Genomic DNA, 15,546 nt, shown 5'->3' with positions numbered 1-15,546 from the left:
AAGAACAGAGGAGTCGAGCGGAGAACAGAGGAAGAAAAGATCGCGAGGCTGAGGAGAAGTCGCGGCTTTAAGGATTTCTTAACGGGCGGGTTTGGCTTAATGGATCGGATCCTATAACCATTTGCTTAACCCATTACCCATTAAATCAATTAATGGACTTTTATTATTAACTGGGTTCGGTATTTTACATTCATAGTGTGACGGGTGTGTGCGTGCGTGTGGATCCTTGGATTAGTCACCTCTGCGGAGGTGGATACCAAGTAAAATAAACCGGGTTAGCGTTGATCTCTTTCTTTCTCTTTTATATTTTTGCTTCCGCTAATCTCTGTACAGAGAAAGATCAAGAAAAATCGAGAAACGCTATTCACCCCCCCTCTAGCTCTTCCACCGATCCTAACAGTTTAGACCAGATTTGTTTCATGGAATTGAAGAACAAACAGAAACAAATGTGTTACAAAAGAAATGAAATAAAAAAGAAGGCAAGAGGTCATTGGTTAGCATTTAATTGTATCCATATATACCACTACCATTCATTTTCCTTAAAGTTTTTTTTTTCTTAACCTTGTTCTTTCTAAATTCTTATATCATTTGTATCAGTTCATGATTGCTTATTGTCTTCAATAATCCTTAATAGGTGTGGATGTCAAATCAAGAATGCTAGTGAAGAGTAGAAAACAAGCAAGCCTATGGAAGTGCATGAAACTTAAGCTGCTTGAGTGAACCCTACTTTACTTGATCATGAATTAGAATTAGAGTGAGAGCCACTGAATTATCTATTGAAAATAACTTTGTGAGAATGAGTGTGGTGCATTTATCTTAATTAGTCATGAAGGATGAAACTTGCTAGGTGGTTAACCAAGTACAAGGGTTTTAGTTCATGGACTTAAATTTTTGAGATTCTACAACTTTAGGTAATTCTCTTTCAATTGTTTCTAATTATGATTGAGGATGATCTAGGGGGGTACGATGTTTGGAGTTTTCTTAGTTTTATTGTTTTGGCTTGAGCGGGACGCACAAGGTTAAGTGTGGGAGAATTTGATGAGTTGGGTTTGTTATGCACTTTATCGCTTCATTTTGAGGTTTTGCATGAAAAATAAATGGTTTAATGAATTGATTTGAGTATATTTGTAATATGTTGCACAATTAGATGGTCAATTATAATTTCTGCAATTTGATGGTTAATTTTACATCAATTGGATTTGATTTTTGTAGGACTCGAGTTGAACCAAGATGGAACCCAAATTGAGATCGAGTTAAATTGAGCCAAGTTTGACCAAATTGATGGATCCAACCTCATGAATCAAGACCCAAGTTTGATTTGGACTAAACCCATGTGAATTTGACTCGAACCGGAATCGAATTGGAGTTAAACCGGCTTGATTTGAGTTGAACCAGCATTGAACCGCAACTGAACCGGCGCCAAACCACAGCTGAACCCGGTTCAGCACAGTGAAATCGGATTCACGTTATAACGAGAAAGAATACTGTATCAGAATCGCGTAGTCACTGTAGCATCGTCTCCTTCATTCATCCTTCTTCTGTTTTCTTCTCTCCCGCAGAAATCTTCACTTCTTCTTCTTCCAAATCGGTTTCCAAGTTCCAGAGAAGACTACGATCTCAGTTTGGTATCGAATGAGGCTCGATTTCTTCTGTTGAGGGTTTCATCAGAGGTTCGTTGCCGCCGCAGATTTCAGCTGAATTCTTCGGATCTAGGATGATCGGAGCTATCAAGAGCATTCAGAGGGGTTCTTAAAAGGTTATTGAGGGTTTCCAAGTACTGAATTGCAATCGATTTGAAGGATCTTGAGCTGGATTTCCAGAATCGGGATTTGCTCTGTTCGACACTGGATCGGAGGGTTTCTGATAACGCATTGTTTGGAGTTGATTCAGAGCAAGATAAGCTGAGAATTAGAGTTTTTCTCTGGGATTTTTTATCCTTAATCAAGCCTTGTGTGACGGCAAGGAGGAGATCGACTTGAAGGGAAGATAGGCTATCTGATTGTTGTCTGATTTCTGTTTTTTTTGGTTTCTGTATCTGAAATTCTGAACTTCTTGTTTTGGTTTCAACAGATCTTAAATTTTGATTACTTGGTTGATGCTTGAGCTATTGTTAGATGTTTAGATCTATTTGAACTCTTTAGCCTTAAGTTCTTGAACCTGAATTGAATCTGATTTCATTTTCACTGAAACTTTGAATATTGTCACTGTTCCGTATCATGTTTATCAAGTTTGAGCTTGTTTAGTTAAACATTTGTTAGTTTGTGTTAGTTAATTGTAGCTGATTGCTTAATTATTTTCCAAGTTAGAATTGTTTCTTTAAAATGCAATTTGTTATCTTAGTCTAGATTTAGCTTTACTTTGTTCTCTATTTGCTTAAAGCTTTGCATTAGTTTTTCCTACAACTTTAGCTTGATTTCTGATTTTCTACAGTTTGAGGAAGAAGACTTTTACATTCCATTAATGTTTCAATAAATAACTAGCATAGGTTTAAATCCTTGAAAGTGAATTGAATTGCATTCCTAGATTGATTCATACTTAGTTTCAATTGCTTTCATTTTAAATTGGTAAAACTTGCATTTTTCATTCATTTTCTTATTTTGATTACATTTCATTTTAAAACACCAAAAACCCCCATTTTATATAAAAACCCAAAAATAACGACATTCTAACTTGATTCATACAAACTCTCTACTAGTCCTTGGAAAAATACGACTCGTGGCCTCTGTATTACATTTACTTGTGAGTTAAGGGTTTCGATTATAAATTCTAATTTGAGGCTCATTTGTGACACTAGTTGTGGGTCTATCACTTAGCCGAGGATAGGTGGATTGATTCTAGAGGAGGTTTGGCCTGTTGGTGATGTTGCACGGCTTGATTGATTTCTTTAGTGAGCTTGTGACACGACTAAGTGGAATGACCATATATACCTAATGAAACGCATGAAATGGCCTTCATTCTTAAGGGGGTTATTGATTAGAGTGCCTTTGTGGTAGAACGGGCACAAGATTTTCTTTCAATGCTTGAACAATCTTTTTCCTCCAACCTTAATCAAGACATAGTTAAAGAGCGGTCTTGGCACTATGTTCTAAAAAGGTGAATGAGGAACCCTCCTTTCCTATCGAGTGAGAGATGGTCCGAAGAATTGAAGCGTTGAATGTATTCCTATATAGTTTCTTGATTCTGCTACTTCATTGTGAAAAGACTTAGAGAAGTCTTATGGTAGCGTTTGCAGCTAGTGAAACGGTGTAGGAACATGGTGCTAATCTCTTTGAAGGATCGGATAGAGTTTGATTTCAGTCAACTAAACCACTTTTGTGCCAACCCTATTGAGATTGTTAAGACAACTCTGCGCTTTACTCCATCAGTGTATTGATACAGGAAGGAGGCATTCTTAAATAGACATAAGTGGTTCTTTGAGTTTAGGATCCTATATATTCACCAATCTACAATGACCGAAAGCAAATCAACAATTCTTCAACTAAGATCTCTCATGAAAATGGAGTATCTCGTCAAGTTGGCATCTCCGTTTCTTCACTTATTAGAGTGAGTTTTCCTCTTTTGAAATGTCTTGGAGGCAGTTCTCAGGTCATTAACTCTCGAGACTATTCTTCTTGTAGAACTGATATTCACCTAGGTGCTTCTACAAGGGGAAGATTCGCCCTAGATCATTGTCACAAAACCTCCTCTATAGTAGCAGTTACAATCTGACTCAAGTTCCCTACCGTCAAGGTAGAGGTTCCTGAGTCAGGAAAGGTTGCCCGACCTCTTTCACCTGAGTAGATCTTTATCTTCCCTGGCTTCCTGATACATCTCTCATCTCAACGTCTCAACTTGGTTCCCATATATGGTGTCAAAATGATCCGATCTGATGGGATGATTCCTCGACGTGTCTGTGGTCGAGCTCTCTAAGTAGGTCGGATGCGCATCAAGTTAGCTTTCGTTGAGTTAGCTCCTATTGGGTCGGCTTTTATCAAGTCAACTCCTATGGGTCGGCTTTTATCGAGTCGGTTCCTATCGGGCAAAGATCTCTAGTGTCAACTATTGAAAAGATTGGAAAGAGGTTAGAAAGGGGCTAAAGTATACCTTGAGATCACTCCTCGGGCGCTCAAGTCAGATTTGAGAGAACAGTACAAACATTTTTCAAATCAGACTAACTAAGTGCTATGTTGACTAAACCACAGAGAAGGTTGAGTTGACTAAGTTATGTCTCATATTATGTGATACCATTATCTATACCACATTGATATAGGACACATTTATTTCTCTTCTCAAATTCAAATAGAGTGTTCAATGTAAATTCAGTTAGTGAATTGGCAGATTAGGAAAGAAAAAGAAGTTAGTAAGAGTATTTTTAAGATTTTAGCTACTATCACCTTCATAGACAGATTTAGAGCTCTACTTGAGTACCGTATTTGCCGGGGCAATCAAAGGATGCTGTGTATCAACGGTAGGTGGTCGGTGGGACTTCATTTGGTTAGTGAATTGGCAGATAGGAAAGAAAAAGAAGTTAGTAAGAGTATTTTTAAGATTTTAGCTACTATCACCTTCACATAGAGATTTAGAGCTCTACTTGAGTCCCCGGTTGGTGCAACGGTAGGACATTTGGGTTGTAACTCAGGGACTCGCGGTTCGATCCCCAGCTACGGCGTATTTGCAGGAATTTTCCTCCAAATGGGGAACGCAATCAAAGGATGCTGTGTATCTGGATTGACCGCCATTTGCGCTTCCCGATTTACCCTGGTGGTCGGTGGGAAACTTCTGTGGAACCGGACCGGCCACCCCCAGAGATGTGGCTACTGGGATTATCATTTTTTTAGAGCTCTACTTGAGTATTTTAAAAAATCAAATTATTTTAAAGTTTTCTTTCCTCAAATGCATACGTTGCTTATAAATTCAAGTCGTGTGAATCTTACTTAGGGATTCATACTTTGTGAACAAATTTACTAGTACACTTCGACCAAAAAATCCTTTTCTGATAGGAAAGTTGTTCACACCTTTTTTCCCAATACTCTTTTAATACTCTTTAAAAAAAAATGATAAATCTCAGTCAGTCTCATGTATTCAATTCTTTGGAGGTGGTCAGTTCGGTCCCACAGAAATTTCTCACCGACCACGGGTGATCAGTTCGATCCCATGAAAGTTTCTCACCGACCACCAAAGTAAATCGATTTCCAATACTCTTTTAACTCTTATCGAAAGGGCGATCAATTGGCACATAATGGTAAAAACCAATTTCCAAGAATAAAATTTGTGTATTTCTTTTATTATACAAAATTATTTATATTTAGATTTATTTGTGTGTCTCTTCTTAATCCCTTTTACCTGATGCCTGTGGAGAGGCAAACCCTAATCAGGCCAAGCGGATGTCCAGTCTCGACCTCCTGGCGCCATCAAAACCCGAGCTCGCTCTGGAATCGTGCCGAAACTTCTACTGCACCGACGGCGCCGGCCACCGACGTACTGGCGATGACTACACCGACGGTCCACGCGATTAGTTCATCGCAGCCCCCCTCGGTGATTGCTTCGAGCCTCCCGGTCCCGGATCCTCGCGTCCGCGCATTCTGCGATATCCTGTCGCGAGTGCCTCCGGCGGAGGTGGAGACTGTCCTCTCCCGATGCGGTATCACCCCTCTTTCCGAACATGTGGAGGCTGTCCTCCGCCTCTGCTATGCAACGCCTGCCGCCGCCGTCAGGTTCTTCCGCTGGGCGGGCCTCACCCTGAAGCACACCCCATACGCCTGGAACTTGATGGTCGATATCCTCGGGAAGAACGGCCTGTTCGAGCCCATGTGGGACGCCATCCGCTCCATGAAGCAAGAGGCCGTGCTCTCCGCCGCGACCTTCGCCTCTGCCTTCGGCTCCTACTGCACCGCCGGCCGGATCAAGGAGGCTGTCATGACATTCGACGTTATGGACCGCTACGGCGTCGCCAAGGACGTTGTTGCGGTGAACTCCCTCCTTAGTGCCATATGCTGCGAGGACGGCCACACCAGCGACGCGGCTGATTTTTTTGATCGCGCGAAGGCAACTATTCCTCCGAACGGTGATACCTTCGCCATCCTGTTGGAAGGTTGGGAAAACGAGGGCAATGTCGCCCGCGCGAAAACCACGTTTGGCGAGATGGTTATCCGCGTCGGCTGGAACGCCGACAACATGTCCGCCTATGATGCCTTCCTCACCACCCTTGTTCGTGGTTCACAATCCGATGAGGCTGTGAAGTTCCTCAAGGTGATGAAGACTAATAATTGTCTCCCTGGGCTCAAGTTTTTTAGTAACGCCCTCGACATCCTCATCCAGCAGCAAAGCCATTTGCATGCCCTTTCTCTGTGGAATATCATGGTTACTGAGAGTGGTCTCATTCCCAACCTGGTCGTTTGCAACTCAATGATCGGCCTCCTCTGCACCCAACGCGACCTTAATTCTGCATACCGATTGCTTGATGAAATGCCGTACTACGGTGTCTTCCCCGATGACTTAACTTACAACATTATATTTGATTCTTTGATCAGGAACAAGATGAAGCATGAGGCTGAGAAATTCTTTGCAGAGATGCGGAAGAATGAGCGTCGACCATCTCCCCAAAATTGTACTGCCGCTGTTAGGATGTACTTCACCCAGTATGACCCATCTGCTGCTGTGGATATGTGGAATTACATGGTCGAGGAGCTCTCACCAGATGAAGAATGTGCCAATGAGCTGCTCATTGGGCTTTGTGAACTTGGGCGGTTTACTGAGGTGAGAAGGTATGCTGGAGATATGTTGGATATGGGGGTCAAAATTCAATCATTCACTTTGGATAAATTGAGAACTGCCTTCTACAAGGCTGGACGACAGGATGCATATGATCGGATTGTGAGGAGGCTAGGGAAGAATTAGGATGTCTAGAATAGGAGTTGGCCTGGTACGTCTCAATCTCTCTATTATTTTTGAGTTCTACGTTTGAAAATTTTTAAGACTACAAGTAAAAGAGGATCAATGAGGGAGATGAATGTTCAAGGTTATTTGTCTGCATTTGATGCTTTACCACTAATGATCTGGTTCCGTGGAAATCAAATTTCACGTGATCTTTCCACTTGTTTTTATTCCTTGAAGGTTATTTTCATGCAATTCTATTTTCTTGTTCCAAATTGGCCAAGTGATACATTTTGTTGCCAATCCTATCACAAATCTGGTTTGTGAGGCTTGGCTCTTCTTGCAAGCATCAATGTGATGCTTCTTGTGACATTATTTTGCAGGTTCATTATGATTCATGGCTGGGTGCCACGGTGAAGACAACAAAATAAGGTTTTATTCTGAGGCTTTCTTTTTTAAATGATATTTTTTTTCATTAGTTTTATGGAAAAACCTTTTTCTTGGGCATGCCGTTGGTTTCTCCATTCTATATACTTCTTCACACCTGAGACATTTAATCTATTTACTTGATTGGTTTGAACAAGTGTTCAAAATTATTTAAGCCTAATTTAATAATATTTCACCCTTATGAGGTCTTTATAGTTTTTACCATGGTTTTAAGTATTGATCAGTATCGATTGATGCCATTAAAGTATATTATTCTAATTGCTTATCGATATTGATGTTGTGTTGGCATGGGTAAATGCAACAATGTTGCCCATGTAGAGTCTGCTTCAGTGATCTCTACGCAAACAAGCTGCCAGGATTTGCAGTGTTTAATTCTATTGAGGACATGAAAAATCTATTATCATTTTTGTTTGCTAGTCAGATAGAGGAAATGAATTACTATAAAAGAGAGGGGAAGCTTGAAAGTCTTGAAGTGAAGTCTTGGAAATGAATAAATTGTTAGTTCAATTGGGTCATAAGTGATTGGGATCTATCGTCGTCTTTGAAGTTTTAGCAAAAAGTTTAAGTTATAATTTGATATGTGTATTGAGTTGTGCAAGACTTGGTGAATATACACATGAATTGACTTGGTGTGGCCAAAGTTGATGGCGACATGCTGGCTCGAGGTTTGAAGAAATTAGAGGATGGAATGAGACATCTAAGAGACTACAAAATGAGGAGCATCGAGATATAACTGTGTTGAAGGAGGCGAACTATATAGGCGGAGTATCAAATATAACACATGGAACGAGTTGAGGGCTTGGGTGTCTAAGAGGGACAAGAAATCTTACATCAGATGGTCTTATGCGAAGGAGTTGCAAAGTAACTCTAAGTGAGTAGGGAGTTAAGATATTGTACCTGAGAGAGGGTTGCTCTTAACTTAGGCAAAGACTTGACCATTAGAATGGTCATAGTCGTTAATCTAGTCGATTGAAAGTGTAAGTGTCTTTAATCAACTAGCGGTTGAATCAATTAGGTAGTTGACTCAAGTATATCAGTCACAAATAGAATGTTTTTGTTCAAGATAGAGGTTAGAGTCAGTCGACTATTGAGATTGTTCAATTAAGTCGATTGATGGTGATTGAATTGACAAGTACTCAAGTGATCAATCGGTGAATAAAATATTTCTATTCGTGATTGAGTCGATTTTGGAGTCTATTGATCATGGTAAGATCTAGTCAACCGATGGTATAACAGAAAAGCTGGAGAGAGTCATTGATATGATAAAGTTGCACAACAATGGTAGATAACTTAATGGTTACAGTGCATCAACACAGTAGAACAATCAAGTTTAACTACAAGATGATGGAGGCTTATAGAAGGGGAGCGATGGGAGTGTTTTGGAGCAAATATCTATTGTTATATTCTTGTTGATGGACATTGGAAATTGTATTAACTCAATTTATTCAATGCATGAAATCCTAATCTCATTTTGTAGATTGATAACACGACTTAATTAATTTTTATAAAATAATTGATTATTTTGATAAAAATTCTATATTATTATATCCTATAATTTATGGAATCATGATCCCATGATTTATGGACTATTTTTAGTGATATTTGTGATTACAAAATTATGCTTCTACATTTGTAATCTTTAGATTTGATTGTAACACACTCTTCCCCTCATTCTAAGCTCATTGTAATACCTTGTGAAAGCTTATAAGAGGTATCTCCATCTTCGGATGAAGTTCAAAAAGGGAAAAAGCTAATAGGGCTTTGGGAAAAGCTAAAGGGGAAAATTATGCTTCCCACATTTGTAATCTTTAGATGGGATTGTAACACACTCCTCCCCTCATTCTATGCTTGTTGAAGGATTATAGATTGTGAAGTAGAAACAAGGATTCTGAACCACAATAAACCACGTGTTAGCATTGATATGTATTAGTTGTTTTGTTTCTATTGTGCTAACTAATTGAATTGGATCTTGTTAAGCCATTAGTAAGAGCATAAGCTTACATCATTGTTAGAATCGCTATTTACACCCCTTGTAGTATATTAGCCATCCATCGTATTTGGTACAACAACAATCAAACTTTATTTCATTAGGTAGGGTCGGCTGTATAGATCCCTCTACGGTATTGAGCTTTATCTTCTATTATATCATCATTTATATTTAAATAAATTTTATCTTATTTTATTATTGCTAATTAAGTTATTTTTATTTTTTTCTTTCTTGTTTGATATGCACATTTATCATAGTTTCATATCGTCTAACTGGAGTATCTATTGGTTATTTATGTACATGTCCATATCATTTTAAACGTGTCTCTCGGAGTCTTTCCTCAATAGGTGCAATTTTGACTTTCTCTATAATATTTTCATTTTTAATTTTATCTATCATTGTATGTCTGTACATCCACTTTAACATCTTCATCTTTGCAACTCATTTTCTACTCATATATTCGAGTCATAAACCAACATTCAATTCCATATAACATAGTAGGTCTAACATAAGAACATGTTCTTTATTATCTGGTTATATTAGTTAATATATTATCTGGTCATATTAGGCAATATTCTTAATTAAGTAGTTGTCAATTAGTCTAATTATAGTTTCCATAGTTGGATTCATTCCTTAGAAAGATTCCTAGTTTGTATATAAATAGACCTCTTATGTAAAGGGTGGTGGATTAAGAGGAATAACATTTCTTTTGGTATTTTTCATAACATGGTATCAGAGCCTTAGGTTTTCCTCTCACCGTTGTTTTTCTTCTCCAACCGACGCTTCATTGGTGTGAACGAATCGTGTCCTTTAGGTTTGACGCGATTCGGGATTGGAGGCTCTGCTGGCATTGAAAGTTATGTTTAGACTTTGACATCACCCCGCGATCTCCTCTATGCGATATTGCTGCGGACCACGGTCCAGTCCGTCTGCGCGACTAGAATTGCCACATGAAGGAACTCAACAGCACTAGGATTCCTTCTCTAGTTTCTCCCACTGGGCCAGCATTCGGGTTCCTTCTCCTTCCTCTGCTCACTGTTGGCCATAGCACACTCACGATCGCCAAAGGAGGCGACGTTCGACGACGGTCGACGTACGCATGGCGGGAGAGAGCGCGACCACGGAAAAGAGAGGCGGTGCTAGGGTTTATACTCGGCGTCTTCCAGGAAGAAGATAAATAGGGGTGTGGCCAGGCTAGGTTTTACCGCGATCCTGTTTTGAGAAGCTACAGTGCCTCTACGACTCCTCTTAGCACAAGATTCGCATCCAATCTCTCAATCTTTGACGAATTTGGTATTAATTTCTCCGTGGCGCTATATTAGTTGGTCTTTCTTTCACACGTGGATTTATCTGTACTTCAAAAGTTTAGATTTTTCTATAGGGAGAAGAAGATGAACAGTAGGAGATGAGCTTGAGCGTAAAAGAGAGTAAGAGGTCTGAAGAAGTTGAGAGAGTGTCCCCTACCTGTGGAGAGGAGTGGTCGTTTTAAGGAGGGATGAGTGTGTATACCTGTCACGTCATCATTTATAAGATGTCCCATCATGATTAATGAGATGTCAGGAACAATCAAGCACAATAGTCATGAGTCTCATCTCTGGTAGGTAGCCGTCGTGTCATTGCCCACGTGGGAGTCAGAGAGGGCGGCGATAATAAATGAAGGGTGTGGGCTTGTCAGAGAGTCATGATGGGATATGCCAGGGCACTGTGGGGCGATTCGACGATTCGGCTTGATGGGAGCGACCGAATGGTGAGTCGGTCTGAGTCAGAAGTCAGCTTAGAGTTGAGGAGTCTGCTGAGGATTCGGATTCGGCCTACTGAGGATTCGGATTCGGCCTGGGGAGCCTGCTGAGGACTCGGATTCGGCCTACTGAGGAGTCTGCTGAGGACTCGGATTCGGCCTACTGAGGATTCGGATTCGGCCTGGGGAGTCTGCTGAGGACTCGGATTCGGCCTACTGAGGAGTCTGCTGAGGACTCGGATTCGGCCTACTGAGGAGTCTGCTGAGGACTCGGATTCGGCCTACTGAGGATTCGGATTCGGCCTGGGGAGTCTGCTGAGGACTCGGATTCGGCCTCCTGGAGTCTGCTGAGGACTTGGATTCGGCCAAAGGAGTGCCGAATGGGCGATTCGGCTACTGGGTGAGCCGAATGGGCGAGTGATTCGGCTCTTTTTTGGGTAGAGAGAGAGAGCTCGGTCAATTCGAGTCCGCGGGTGTGATTGACTGGACTTATGGGAAGGATCAGGATCGGACTCGAGTCAAACCAGGAGACCCCTATGGGTTATTCCCGTAACAGTGAACATGCTTATATTTTGTTCAACCGTAGCATTCTATAATGTTACTTGTAATTTTCTTGTGGGCTTGCCCAATCACAACAGGTCAGGGCTCTGATAAGGGCGGGCGTTACACGAGTAGGAATTTAAAGACACCTGGAATGCTGCTTGTGTCAAATTATACAAAGATCTGCTCTATAAATGTAGAAGAAAGGACACCAGACCATCTTTCATCCCAGAGGACATTTAGGCTGCATAGCAAGCCATCTGGGCTACAGAAAGATGACAAGCAAATTCAGCAACAACTCGATCCAACAGAAACACTAAGTTGGATGGCCCTAGCACCGGATCAACAAAGCATACAGCTGGATCCCGTTTCATTGTTAAGCATACCTTGGACTTGGTAAGTTTACAATTAATATATTTGTATTAGAATTATTTAATTAGTAATGATTTGATTTTTATTTAATTATATTTTTATATTTTCAGGAGCACGAGTTACAGTGCCCTCCTACTTGTTGGGAGATTTCTATGAAGACACACAAGTCCAAGGATGACACATTTATTGATCCTCGATCGCAGGCATTAGACATAAGATAATAATTTTTAAATTTATTTCACATTTCAGTATTGTAATTATTTTTCTAATCCTAAATTTTATATTAATTTATTTTTAAACAGACTGAAATGTCTTCTAGAGTTGCACAGGTGTTTGCGCCTGCTGTTGAGGGAGGGGAGAGGCAGAGTCTCTCAACCGACCAGTTGAATGAGATATACTATGATGTGGTCGGTGGGAGGAAGAAGAGCTCCACCCTCTACGATTTAGGGTCCCAGGCGAGAGTCGTATATGATCGTGTGATGGCCCCTAGAGCCAGGGGTCGTCCCACCAAATCATCTTCTGCGATAGAAGCTCAACAATAAGAAAATCAAGAATTAAAGAATCAACTCTCCGCATTAGAGGCGCAGCAATGAACTTATGATGAGCTTGTGCAACGGATGACGACCTTTATAGATGTCATGGGCTTGACGCCACCCATGCCACATTATAACAATCTGCAAGATGTGGACACTCAGGACCCTAATGCTCCTGATCAGTAGCTGCCTGCGAGGTATGTTAACATTTCTATTACTTCTAATTATTTTAAGTTATTACTTGTAAACATATATTTTCCAAATTCCTTATTATAATTAAGTTATTACTATTAATTTGAGAGGTGTACTATTATACTATTTATTGGATAAATAACAATTCAGTATTTGAGTGCACATTCTGCACATTCCATATATGTTTGATTGGATCTTAAACTCAAATACTGAATGTCTGTAATACGATTCATAGCGTGAGAGAATTTATGATTGGATCACAACTAGTGAGCATCTCTACACGTGTAATTATGAATGTATTGGAATTATCCCTAGTCGAGGATTGATGAGCACGGACGTCATCGATTCTGTTAGACTAGCACGTTTTGAAACTCCTTGGTTAGCCAAGTAGCTGATCTCACTGGTCAACATTAGATGTTGAGAGTTAAATGTGGATGCTGGTTAAAGGTAACCAGTTCATTGGAGTGACCTGCCATGAGACTTCATATGGTTTGATTCATATGTCAATGAAGATCTCAATACAGCTTAAGTGCGAGTTTCCTTTGACTTGCGGTATTCAAGTCATCTTGGCCATGGAGACTTATACTTTAACATCTTAAGTAAGCATCTCCGAGGAGGTGTGGACCCGAGATGATTGGGTATAAGTCGAAGTGTCCGAAGGTGTTTGAATAGCCCATAGAGGATTCACCGCTCCTTGTAAAGGAGACGTATACCCTGCGGCCGCTTGTCAGGATTGTTACTAAAAGTCTTTGGCCAAAGCATTACATGTTAAGAGTACGGTACTCTTGGATACGTGTACGAGTAACTTGAATCCACAGGACAATAAGCAGCTTGGGCTAGGTGTGACGTAGTCAGCCTAGTGGGGACCGACACATAGACCATGTCCTGAACCAAGCGGGTATAAGACGGTGAAAGGAATGAGGCACGTTTAATTGGAGCTGCTGAAGGGTTTAGAAGATGTTCTGGAATCAATCGTTGATTTTTTGATCAATTGGGGATCATGATATACTACTTGGTGTCATTCATGATCGTCCCGTAATTAATGGTTAATTACGGATGCCCAACATAGCCAGGAACCTATTGGGTGATGTGCGTAGGGATTATATACATTTCATGTACTTTATTCGCACATCTTTCTGTACTTCATGCTATTTTCTGCGTTCATTACATCCTTTATCTGTGCATTAGGCATTATTTTATCTATTTTCTAGTTCGGAGGACTGCTCGTGTGTTTGTGTGTTTACAGGATGGAAACGGAGCAAAACAGGCGAGACGGAGTATCAATTGAAGACAAGGCAAGACAGGGTCGTGCCTCAAAGGCACGGCCGTGTCTAGTACCTCCCCAGGGCCATGCTCAGTGTACACAGCCGTGCTTGCCAACAGAAGATCAACCTCAGAGATTGTGCCCCAAGGGCACGGCCGTGCCTCTCAAACAGAAGCCCAACTGCTCCTGGCCATGCCCCACAGGCACGGTCGTGCCCTCCTTCAGCAGCAGCCAGGACATGGCCGTGTCTCCTAGACACGGCCGTGTCACCTCTTCAGTGCCATGCCGCCAAGACATGGCCGTGCCTCCTAGGCACGGCCGTGTCTCATCAACAGAGACTTGCCAGCCCCTGGCCGTGCCTCACAGGCACGGCCGTGCCACCTGCTCAGAACATCCACTGCGTGTGGCCGTGCCTCTCAGGCACGGCCGTGCCTATCCAACAGAGAAGCGGCCACACATGGTCGTGTCTCCTAGACACGGCCGTGTGACGGGGGCGTGCCTGGCCATATAAATAGTGCTCTTATGAGCCCTAAGAAAGGGGGAGACTTTGGAGAGACCAAGGAGCATTCTAGAGCCACCGACGCCTCATTCCGGAGCAAGATTCGACGATCCGTTCATCCGTCCGGACACTCCATCACCTCCATTCATCATCTTCACAGAGATTGCAAGTCGGAGAAGAAGACATTCATTGATAAGTTCTTTTCCTTATTTTCTTCTTAGATTCGAGGGATAGAATGTATTATTTACAATCTTCTTCATGTGTATGTAACCTCTCCGTTTTCTATGGAGTAGTCCTCTAGATTCTAGGATGTAGGAGGAATCGAGGTTAATGGTTGATTGTACTTGTGGATTTGTTAATTACCATGTTCTATGATATGAATGTACAATTTGCTTCATGAATTTGTGCTTTGTGCTTATTTGATGATATGCTTGTGAATGAGTATTGAATCTATGAGGATAGGGATGATTTATGGTTTTGAGGATTCTTAGGATCGTATGCCCGGGGCGCCTTGTGACAGGAGGAATGCCTTTAACCGGACCTTTCGAGGAATTTCTTAGGCTATGATGAATCTTTATGAGGGATAACTAATGGTTACTTATTGTTGGGGAGAGGTCTTTAAACGGATACCCAGTGACAGAGGGTAGGACATCTAGTAGTATACTGGGGCGCCCGAGTGACAGCGGGAATGCCTTAACCAGGCTATCTGGAGTCATCTCAAATCGACAATAGTAACACTAGAACACCATTGATTTATTCCGAGGAAACCTGACGAGGTCTAATTGGATATTTTGGTTAGAATCCCTGCAATTGTGCATTTATTGAGGAATGGTAGAGGATCCATAGTCAATCAATCATTATCTCGAGGAATCCGAAGTCCTAGGATCGCCTTCCCAAACACTGTCACAGTCGATTTCTCTCCGATTAAGGATTAGGAGCACTACAACACTCTTTCTCCCCCACATCAATCCAATTCACACGAACTCTCCATTCTTATTGTGCTGGTTTAGTTCTCTGAATTAATTCTCACTGGTCCAGATAAAGGATAAAATGTGGATTCGATCTTTTATTACTTGACGAACCAATTCGATTTTGAACCGAATATACTTGCATGGAAAGGCC

The 15,546-nt window shown here is 41.3% G+C and overlaps 1 protein-coding gene across 1 annotated transcript; it reads left to right on the top strand.

Moving 5' to 3' along the window:
* The first annotated feature begins 5,339 nt into the window (after window positions 1–5,339).
* Window positions 5,340–7,599, top strand: LOC141845292 (pentatricopeptide repeat-containing protein At5g15010, mitochondrial-like). The gene is made up of 2 exons (XM_074733353.1): window positions 5,340–6,901; window positions 7,236–7,599. The coding sequence occupies exon 1, from the start codon at window positions 5,467–5,469 to the stop codon at window positions 6,874–6,876; it is 1,410 nt and encodes a 469-aa protein (XP_074589454.1). The 5' UTR covers window positions 5,340–5,466; the 3' UTR covers window positions 6,877–6,901; window positions 7,236–7,599.
* The last annotated feature ends 7,947 nt before the right edge of the window (window positions 7,600–15,546 follow it).

Source organism: Curcuma longa, chromosome 14 (assembly GCF_044706935.1).
Source record: "Curcuma longa cultivar G26 ecotype Majalengka, Jawa Barat chromosome 14, ITB_CL_G26_1.1, whole genome shotgun sequence".
In the NCBI taxonomy this organism is placed as follows: domain Eukaryota; kingdom Viridiplantae; phylum Streptophyta; class Magnoliopsida; order Zingiberales; family Zingiberaceae; genus Curcuma; species Curcuma longa.
Note: the sequence above shows the minus strand (reverse complement) of the source record. Positions and strands in the feature narration are given on the sequence as shown.